Source organism: Gadus macrocephalus, chromosome 20 (assembly GCF_031168955.1).
Source record: "Gadus macrocephalus chromosome 20, ASM3116895v1".
NCBI classification, from domain to species: domain Eukaryota; kingdom Metazoa; phylum Chordata; class Actinopteri; order Gadiformes; family Gadidae; genus Gadus; species Gadus macrocephalus.
This window is the reverse complement of record NC_082401.1, coordinates 19,671,008-19,682,113: the sequence shown is the minus strand read 5'-3', so window position 1 is coordinate 19,682,113 and position 11,106 is coordinate 19,671,008. Positions and strand designations below refer to the sequence as shown.

The window sequence follows — 11,106 nt, the reverse complement described above, 5'->3', positions numbered from 1 at the left end:
AGAGGTGATGTGTGCATCGAGAGAGGGAGAGAGAGAGACCTCGCCGCTAACAAGCCACGGCTAACGGCACCAAGACCCCAAGGTAACACGCGCGCAAGGCGCTGGTGTCATAGCAACAGACTACGTTATTGGAAACTTCAGCCAAACCCGCGTAGCAACGAATTATGTGTGTCGCTGCCGCACACCAAGAAAAGGTTATGATACACTACAAGAATGTGTTAATCTAAAGTCGGAATAGGCTCTGCCACCAGCTAGCTGTTTTCTTTGGTAGTAAAGAATAAATAGGAATGAAAACAAAAACCAATTAGACGCCGCAGACGCCGAGCTACAGATTAATTTGCGTTGTAACTTGTGGGAATGGCACATTAAACGAGGTTCTGACACTGGCAACAGAAAATACACACATCCCCACTTCCATTTGGCAAACGCATCAAGGCAATGAAAATATAAAAGGAAAGAACGGGGGGGGAAATCCACAACAGACAGACGATCTGAAACCACAGTGTTTCTGTCACTTTGAGCTGGGGGGGCTACCGCAAAGAGACCAGTGTCCTCTTCCTTGGGCCTTTCACTGAGAAAGTAGCAGTCTCTTGCATGCATTTCGTTTTTTTAGGGAGGGGAGGGGTTAACATATTTTAAAGTCTTCATTATTTTTTTTTCACATTTTCATCCGTTTTGTTTTAATCTTAAGATACGAGTGGACCGCATGCCCCCACTTCCTGTCGAGGTAGGAGATCACCCACCACGATCGCCAAAAAAGGGATGTTTACGTCGCTTTCAGGGGAACAGAAGGCCAAAAGCGGATAAACATCTCCCCATGAATGCCTGAAAAGTAGAGGAGGGGCCTGTCGTCATGAGACAAACAGACCCTAGTGTTTCTGAGGCTTGGGGGTTATCTCTGGTTGGCATCGTCAATGAGCTTCTCCAATTACTGGGAGCTTCACTGTTCTTCCCCCCCCCCCCCCCCCCCGTTTATAAATCCCATCGCACTGCTTTCGGGACAGACTCATTTCTCCTAGCGCAACATTATAGATACCAGGAGAGCAGGAACAGGGGGGGGGGGGGAAGGTAGGTTTGAGATGATTTAAAGTGCTGAGCATCCGTCATCCTTCAACTGCTTGGTGTACAGGGCATGGTTCACTGCCCTGCTCCCCCCCCCTCCCCTCCCCTCCCCTTCAAATGCCTTGTGCCGTCCCCTACTCGGTGCAAAAAGTCCACACGGTTCCAAGGAAGTCTCGGAAATAGACCCGTCCCTTCACATGAGAGTACAGCTCTTGGCCTTGTCTTTGCGCAGATCTGTGGCCACCGCCGTAAGGTCGGGCCTGCTGGGCATGTGGGAGATCCTCTTGGTGGCCCGGGAGGACTTGCTGCGCTTCACGTTCTTGCTGTTCTTGGAGACGCAGGCCAGCGTGGCCACGTGGAAGATGTCCCGCACGCTGTTCTCCGACTGCAGGGAGGAACACTCGATGTAGGGAGCGCTCAGCTGCTTGGCCATGTTGGAGCCCTGGGAGGGGAATGGGGGAGACCAGACCGAGACGATGACGTTAAAAATGATGTTCCCATTATACTATCGCCTTGAAGGGGAACTGCAATGCCCGGCTGGTTTCTTATTGCAAAAAAAAGGTACTGCTTCATAGGCATGTTGTGAATAAAAGGGTTGGGCTGAGTTGCTGCAGACAAACATTTATTCGCACAACACACACATAAAGCAGTACTCCGCTTTTAATTTTGAAAATAGCAGAGCGAGGCGATTCCCCTTTACCAGCTCAAGACCGTGCTGATGGGGATCACCCGAAGCTTAGAGAGAGAAAGATAAGATCATTCCCAAGAATGTGGATTGAATGCCAGACACGACATGCTAGACGACAGAAACACAAGAGCCAGAGTCTTAAATGTCACATATAATGCTTCTGCCATCATGCCAGTTGATCTAGATTACTTAGTCCCCGGTAATATGATTAGCCCAGCCTGCTCCAAAAGTATCAACAATGCCCATTCAGTTTCCTTGTTAAAGCATTCCTAACATTTGGGCTCTGGTCAAATTACTAAAGAAATAATGAAATGTCGGTATGTTAGTAGGTGGGCCCTCACCTGATCATATGACACTGGTGTCTGTCTGTGGTTAGACAGCTCCACCAGTGTGGTGAGGTCCGTTCGAAGGTCAGACTTGCATCCAACCAGCAGGATTTTGGTGTTAGGACAGAATTCCTGAATTTCTCCTCTCCACTGGAAGAATAGAGACCACAAAAAGAAAAAGAAAAAAAAGAAGAATCGTCATTGTGGAAACCAAAAACTTGGGACACCCAAAGCTAAAGAAATGGGACCGGTTCCCAGTGACTCAGCCACCTTGAAGCGGTTGCCCAGCTATACAGTCATACACAAGTACAAAGGCCCCCTTTCTGTCAAGCTCACCCGTGTTAATTACAGTAAGAGAAAAACAAAGATTTTCCCAGGCTCTTTCTATGCCATGAAGGACGGCCTGTCCTGGTGCTTTTCAGAACCAGTCTATCTTTCAGTTTCCCCCCCCAGAGACAATGCACACCGTTATGTAACGAAACCAATGGGCAGTAAGAAAGGCAAGAAAAAACAGGGACATAGTGGGAGAGACCGAGACAGAGACAGAGGGGGAGAGAGAGAGGCAGAGAGTTGATGGAGGTGGGGGGGTTTGTGGGGGTCAAGAGTAGAACAACAATGCAGAACAGAAACACACTGTACTGATTATGTTCCCATCACGGCTGTACCATCTCAACTTCCTCCCCCATCTCACGCCCGTCTCAACTGCTGACCCTATTCAGGCAGTTGGCCCACTTCTGACCAGAGCGCCTTCAGAGGTCAGAGGGCAGGCGACGTATATGGAAGAGCTCCACAGGGGTCCAAGTGTGCCTGGTCCACTACCTCCTAACCTCACAACAGTGTCGAAGGGTGGGGGGAAAAGAGAGCCCGTAACCCCAATGCCAACTCTATTGCACGCTCTTTATCCCAGTGGTACAATGGACGCAGAGCTCGCTCTGCGGTACAGGCCGTCGTCGTCTTACTGGGTTCTTTAGAAAACGACTTGGCCCACTAACACAAAAGGCAGGGCCTTTAGAGAGAGGGGTCAGGGGTCAAGGGAGTGGCCACCCATCCGTGTCGCCCAGGACGAGATGTTTCCTCCGAGTGGATTTTTGAGGTTGATACCCTTTTTTTTTATCTTGTAATTTGCGTGAGGCGTAAAAATATAACAATAATATGGATTTTACCTTCTTTAAAACACTGTCCAACGTTTCCGGTCTGCTGATATCGAAGCAGATGAGGACCGCGTCAGAGTCGGGGTAAGAGAGTGGTCGTACGTTGTCATAGTACGGTGAGCCTGAAAGGACAAAAAAACTAAGTCAGTAGGAGAAGAACCAAGACACATAGAAGATATTGACACAGAGAGTGGCTGCAAACGTGCCATACATCGTTCAGTGATTGCATTTCCATACATTAGCAGCACAACACCCCCCCTCTGGTAAACCATTTAATAACGGAGACATAACCTAATTAAATTGCTATCTCGGTCCAGGCAAACTCCGCTATAGAGCAATCCAATCAGCTCTTGCACAGTCATCAGGTTTCCTTTATCCTGTAATGTATGCAAAGCAGGGAATAAGTTGCGGGAGTGGAAGGAATTACTCGCAACTGTTGGCATCAGAATAGGGCAGGCCGTCGGTGACACAGAAATGACAGCAGTTAGTCGGCACTGCTGCGTTACTTAGAATCTGGATTCAACAAATCACACCTTGAAGCTAGGATAGGTTTTAGTATCGTCTAAGCAGGTCTGCTTTGATTTTAAGTTTATAAATCCAGGCCATATTGCAACATTATTTTTGGAAAATATTCATTGGGTTGGAAAAGGGACAATTCTAAACACGCCCTTATAGAAGGGATGTCATACCATTTTGGTGGAACATAATGGAAATGGACATATAGGTAGACTGAGGTAGTAGTTTATACTGCTTATTATTCAACTCCTTGTTGATACAGCAAGCGAGAAAGGGTGATTATGGCTTTCTGTTTAGATCAAAAGGTTTTCTATGGAATACTGCCAGGTCTGTGTACTTTTGGTTGAGGAACTGGTGTGATAACCAGACAATAGAGACAATAAGCTCCCCATTGATAATAAAATAAATGCAAATTGTAAGTAGATAAAGAATGCTTTATCTTAAGGCATTATTCCAACATCCTGGAAGTCTAAATAAGTGGAATCAAAGTATCATACATATAGCCAGGATCAAACCGAAAACGAAATATGCCCTCCTCAACATTACAACATTAATATCCCCTAATGCACTGAATGTTTTTTGCTAGCGAGGACTTGGGGGGGCCTCCATGAATTAGTAAAAAGCGTGTCGTCTCAGCTGTTTGGCCTGTGGGGGACCAGAATAGAATCACATCACTACAGGGAAGGGAGATTGTGTTAGTGTTCACCTTGAGGAGGGTTCTACAAAAAGAACAGGAAATGAATTCATTCTATTATCCAAAAAACAGCCAGCAGACCGGCGGGATCTCAGAAACAGCCGCAGCGTTTGATTTGGTTACAGACAGCATCGACCATGTGGATTGAGAATACGATTTTTAAATGCCAAAAGCATTTGTTTACGCTGCAATATTATAGAAGGTATGCAAAACGTGATTATGTTTGACGTGCACCATCAACAAACAGATGGGATGTTTTCTCTGGGTCCCAGTGTTGTCAATGAATCTGAATGCATTTCAAACAGAGCATTCCAAGTACTAACCTAATAGAGACCTTAGCCTAGCTGCAGGTCGTACTGACTCAACTCGTGTTTTTAACTGACTGAAAAAAAGCTGTTTACGCAAGAGCAAATTTGCCCATTTGGATTTCCGAGAAAAGAGATTAAACCTGTTCAACAACAACAACAAGCCTGGTGTACCCCTGGTGATGTTGGAAAATCGTGAGTCCAACTTTCCACGTGTGTTGCCGCGCCAATGCCAGGGATTCCTGGCATTTTGTTGTCTCTATTTTAACGAGACCCCACATCCCCCTCTCGGGTAAGGGGTGCCTCTATTTTGGTGATCTCCAAAATAGCCATGGTAAAGGAGTCTGTGTGCTTGATCATTACTGTCAGAGACAACAGAGGACAATGGTGTGTGTGTATGTTTGTTAGTTTCTTTGTTTGTTTGTTTGTTTGCATGCACGCATGCCTGTGTGTGTGAGAGATAGGGTGGTTGGTGGTACCGTGTACTGAAGTGTTTTTCTCCCCACGTAATGGGGAGAAAACAAAGTGGTTGTTTGTGTGTGTGCACATGTGGGCGTGAACATGTGTGTGTGTGTGTGTGCATGCATTCGAGTGTTAAATGCCATCTGCGTCGCAGTTTCTCTCTGGGTGGAATGCAGATAATGAAAAGGTATGATCTGCCTCGTTTACAACATCCGATTTCAAAACATGCTCTTCCCCTCAGTGCCTCTCAAGTGGTTCGCTTCCTGTCGTGACGCGCCAAACCGAGGACTTTGATAAGATCATGACATCCTATCCTTAAAACACATTATGCTAGGATGAGATTAACTATTCCAACACATCAGACTCGGGGGCCCGATCCTCACTCTGGAGGCAGAAACAACGACCGGTTGGCTGTGAGGACGGTCGACATCGTGTTTGAGTCAACGCCAAGGTTGTGTTTTACACATTCTTTCCTAAAGCTTGTAAATCGGTTCCATTCTAAATCACAAATGAACTGTGTTTTTGTTTAGACTGCTGCATATAGAGTGACTTGCAATTACAACTGGTCGTGCAGGCATTTTCAAAAGGGGACTTCTTAAGAACTTAAGAAAATATGGCGTTTCTAACAAATGACACCATTACGAATGCCTTAGCAACAGCATCTTAGACCTAGATATTTTGCACCCGTTTTCCATTAATCACAACCCACTCCCAATCTGGCAAACATTTTCCCCATAATAAATCAAAAAAATAATATGATCTTACACAAATGACCGGTAAGGTGACATGCAACCTCTGTGTGTGTGCACGAACTTGCTTGCTTGTCACGTTTGCTCTGCAAGGCCACAATACCAATACTCCTTGGGGCCATGGAAGCGCGCACGCAGAGACTATTGATTGAGAGCAGAGTTTAGACGAGATAAACTCTGCCCCCCGTTAGCAGTCTGCTAACAGGGAACCAGCTTTATTGGCAACCTGCTGCTGAAGTGACGATGTGGAAATAGACAAACAATGACACGCATGGGCATGGCCCCGGAGGATGGGGTGAAGGGGCGCCACACACACACGGCCAGGAAAGAAATAAGAAATTAATCTCCCGTCGTAGGTGGAGATAACGGTGGAATACACGAGGATATAGTGGAGGAAAGGGGGGGTACCCAGGGACCTCGCCCATTCAGAGGGTCAGGGGATTACCAGCATCCTTGACTTGTGAGACAGGTTCACTTTCGGCATAAATGTACGCCTGCACCCTATAAGCCTTGGGGTGCCGATCCTGTGTCAACGGTGAGGCTAACAAAAGTGCCTGCGCAACTGGGCTCAAAAATGTAGAAAAACGTTCTGAGAACCTTTAATGATGCATGGAGTCCAAGTGAATCCAACAATACACTGGGAAACAACAGGGGGAATTGATTTTGCTTCTTGAGGTTGTAAACAAAGTAAAAAACCTTTTGTTACAAAGGCCTTGTTTTTCTTTTCTGTCAGTAGGAATCATTCGTGGAAGCTGACACTCAGCAAAGGCTACAGTGAACGTTTACAGGAATGCAGTGCTACAAGAGAACATTTCTTCAACCGTTGAGGGGAGGCTAAATTCTATGCTATTGTAGGATGGGACAAGACGTACAGTACACAAGGCACTGTGTCTCGGTTTTTCTTTCGTACGAATACTCAGATTCTCGGGAATCAGCAGTATGGTCACAACAAAGACCCAGCACAAGCTAGAACGCTGGTTCTTTTATGTATCTAAAATGATCTAAACAACCTTCATTTCATAATGAGCTTCTGAATGCAGCAACAGGTTCATTAACACCTCCTCGCATTAGGAAAACAATGACAGAAAAGCCCCTCTGTTGCCCTCCCCTCACCATTTTGTCTTATTTACAGAAACCCTCTCTGAATCAGCACTCACATTCACACTCACAGAATGACCAGTGAAGAAGGAGGTTCATCCATCAAATGACCTAACATGACCAAATACACAAATCTACAGGTTGGCACTTATAGGGCAGGAAGGTGACCAGCCTTACTGGAGGGTTCGAGCCCAAGAGTGGAGTAAACTGCATGTGACTGTGTGGTCCCAGACAGACCCCTTTAGTCCATAGGATTTACACAAAGGAGATCTGGAGATGTCGCACACCACAACAGTGTCATTCACATAGGACGCGAGGGCCAAGGATCCCGGAAACAATTTCACATGAACCGCCGGACCAATCAGCCAGTCCAGTGGAGCGTATACGTCCATCTGCATGCGTTGCTGCTGCCCTTTCCTGCTCTGTGTGGCCGCTTAATGACAGACCACATCCTGGACAAGCCTCAGTAGAATCAGCTGACACACACACGACAGCTGGGGGTACCATGCCTGGCTCCTGGAGGAACTATTCCGCTCCAGGGTCGGAGGCTGAGAGCTCAGAGATTTCTAAACGACTACAGAACAAGTAATCCATGCAGGCCCAATCAATGTAGGCTACATGTCAGCAGTCATTTCCTCGCCCGTGCCAGCGTGTTTGACACCATCGCTTTAGTTGCAAAAATATTTTTGCCATTATTGATCGAGCATATTTGAGAATGCAGGGGGGGAGGGGTGGTTGGGTTGGTGCTGGGAGCCAGCAAACCGGCGCGTGTAAAATATAACCACTCCCCCAAGCATTAAAACCTCTAACGCCCGTGAAAAGTGCGACGGGTGGTTCTGGTAGGGCATGTACGCCACTTTGTGCAGAGAAACCCTTCAAGTGATGCGGTCCGTTCCAACATTCCCAACACGCAGCGTCAGCTCGGAACACCAGGCGGCTCTGTAGTTGCGCAACGTGCGCAATGCTTTCAAGAGAACACAGATCACAACAAAAACAAGTTCTTACATTATTGCGCGCCCTTAGGCTGTTTAGGGGGGAAAAACATTTCACCACTGTTCAATTCTAGGAACAAATGTAAAAGCGTCCTTACCTGATGTGTCCCAAAGACTTAGTTCTATTCTCTGTGTATCGATTTCAAAACTGGCTGTGTAGTTCTCGAAGACCGTGGGGACATAGTTCTACAAACAAGAAAGAGACGTAGCAGTTGTTAGCGTACAAACCCAAATACACATGAAAGCCTCTAAAAGTAAACGTTCCTGAAATGCCGCCAGATGCACAAATCCTCTCTTTTACGAATTTAGAAGTCCCAGGAAGATGCGGCGTTCACTGTCCCAACATACCTCTGGGAAGCAGTCTTTCGCAAACACGTGAAGTAAGGCGGTTTTCCCACATTGACTGTCCCCTACGACCACGATTTTACACTTCACACTCTGGGTAGGATCCATCTCGGGTGTGGGTGAAAGCTTGAGACCGGATTGAGTTTGCTTCATTGACTTGTCCTGAATGACATGTGCTGCTCCACGGTGAATTAAGATCCCAGTCGAAACGCGCTTCGGATACTGCTGACACACGGCGCCACTCCTCTGCCTGCTCCACTGTTGCTTATAGTCGGGGACATGGATGGCGAATATATATATGGGAGGAGTGAGCCAATCGCGGGTCTCACGCAGATGACAACCACCCTGTCTCCCTCGTGGAAATATAGCGCCCCCTCACTGTCAAATCTTCCATGCAGCAAAGATGGGCATGGCTCCATCGATTCCAACTAAGATGCTCAATAGATGCGCGATGACGCCCATGACAAGACAACACTTGAGAACAAATGTATATTTATATTCGTCTCTCGTACTTTGCTTCTCTCTCTCTCTCTCTCTCTCTCTCTCTCTCTCTCTCTCTCTCTCTCTCTCTCTCTCTCTCTCTCTCTCTCTCTCTCTCTCTCTCTCTCTCTCTCTCTCTCTCTCAATATATATATATTTTTTATTTAATTTATTGTTTTACTCATATGTAAACTGGTTACTGTGAATGCATTTTACAATATTATCCTCTCAAATTTCAGTATGAACAAAATTATATTCCATAACATTCCAAAATCCATTAAGGGCTGGCCGTTTAATTGCTTGAATCTTTCTAATTGAATGTTATTGCTGGCAGGTTAAAGTTTGTGTGTCTGTGTGCCTGTATGTGTGTGTGTGTGTGTGTGTGTGTGTGTGTGTGTGTGTGTGTGTGTGTGTGTGTGTGTGTGTGTGTGTGTGTGTGTGTGTGTGTGTGTGTGTGTGTGTGTGTGTGCGTGCGTGCGTGCGTGCGTGCGTGCGTGCGTGCGTGCGTGTGTGTGTGTGTGTGTTTCTGTATCTGCATTGCAGATCAGCTAATATTATTTAGTCATTTGGCAGACAGTTTTACCCAAAGTCACTTACTCACTTGCAGTACCTTAAATTCAGATGGGGTAAGGTGCCTTATTGAAGGCCAAGACTCACACACATTCAGAATAGATTGTTATTCAAGGGGAATATGTTGACTTTCTGTGTGGTGCGCACAGAGCTTGTCAGGGATAATGACAGAGATGAGCAATGACAGACACAGAGACAGCATCTGCCATGTCCTTACCTGAGGAAAAGCCCCCCAACAGACTGTAGATCTTCCTAATGTGTAGTGATAGGCACTCTCTGTCCCTGTCTCTCTCTTCTACAGTGATACAAGTTGATCTTTATTGAAGTAAGGACATGTTAAAAGCATCCTATGGAATCAGAATTTGAATCAGAGTCAGCCTTGCACCCTGTGCACCCTGTGCTATAGGCTACTTCCCTATGGGATGAAATCCTCCTAGGTAAGTATCAGTACAGTGTGAGTACCTTTTGGCCTTTAAAAGTAACCATAAAAATCCACTTACCCTCAGACTTCAGGCCCTGGTAGAACTTGCTGGTAAGGATTTTTGAAATATTAATTTATTTCCCTTGTACATTTTCTTCTTGATAATAATACAACTGACCTACATGCCTGCCACTTCCTTCCTGAACACTCAGGTCAGACTTAAACGTCCTTCCTCTCCCCCTGATGGCTTCTTCCTGGCCTCCCCCTCATTCGTCATTTCTGAATTCATGCACGGGGAAATCGTCTGAGGACGGAGGGAGAGACGATTGCTGCCTCTCTCGTGAACGACAACCATTTCATTTGCCAGTTTACCCTGGGGCTCGGCATTTACCAGCCACACCCCCCCCACTCGTCTCCTTGTCTCTGAAATGAGCCACTAATGGGGCTGGCACATGCTAATGATGTGTGCCATGCAGGGCTGGCTCCCTGACACACTTATTTTTCCGAGTATGCTAATCGCTGTAAACAGAGGACAGCGAACGTGTCTATATATTAATGTCATTTCAAGCAGTGAGAGGGGGAGGGGGGGGGGACAGCAGCCTCCACATGGGATTGGGGGGAGGAGGAGTTAAGACAGTGTTACAGTCTATCCTACAGTGCTTTCAGTATTTGACGGTTTGTAAGAAGGCAGGTTTAGAAAGAGATTGTGGCTACAGTGGTTGCTGTTAATGTTACTTCCTTGTTTGAGTCCCCCCTCAGGAGGAAAAAAAGGAAAATAATGGACAAATAAGTCATTTGGAAAACCAAGCGGCAAAACAGTTCTATATCCAGTCCGGCAAACAGGTGTCTATGTTGTTGTCTTGAGATTTGCTGGTCCCCCAAAATGTATATGCATGGGCCTGGGTTTGAGGGTAAACATTGAAGTTAATGCAGGAAGGACATAAAGAATTGAAATGAAGGACATTGAAGGGATGTTGAAGAACAAAGGAAGATAGATGCGCCTGCAGTCATGGAGGGAAATCTGCTGCCAGTTGGGATTGCTGCATATGACATTCGGGGAAGGGGGGGAGGGGGGTTGGTCATCCTATCAGGCAGGACAGAGTCAGCCAATCAGCCCGGACCGTGTGACTGACACACCTTCAAGTCTTCTGTTGTCTCTGTTGTCTGGTGAAGCGGTGCACTGTCAAAATGTCAACATCATTCGGACATGAAACACACCAGCTATCCAGTGTGTGCATCCATCTGTG

General features: G+C 46.5%; 1 protein-coding gene across 1 annotated transcript; it reads right to left on the bottom strand.

Annotated features, from left to right (window-relative positions):
- Nucleotides 1–599: 599 nt before the first annotated feature.
- Nucleotides 600–8,674, bottom strand: LOC132448347 (rho-related GTP-binding protein RhoE). The gene is made up of 5 exons (XM_060039540.1): nt 8,392–8,674; nt 8,142–8,229; nt 3,240–3,349; nt 2,092–2,226; nt 600–1,504 (listed from the first exon to the last, which is right to left on the bottom strand). The coding sequence occupies exons 1-5, from the start codon at nt 8,539–8,541 to the stop codon at nt 1,256–1,258; spliced, it is 732 nt and encodes a 243-aa protein (XP_059895523.1). The 5' UTR covers nt 8,542–8,674; the 3' UTR covers nt 600–1,255.
- Between the last annotated feature and the right edge of the window lie 2,432 nt (nt 8,675–11,106).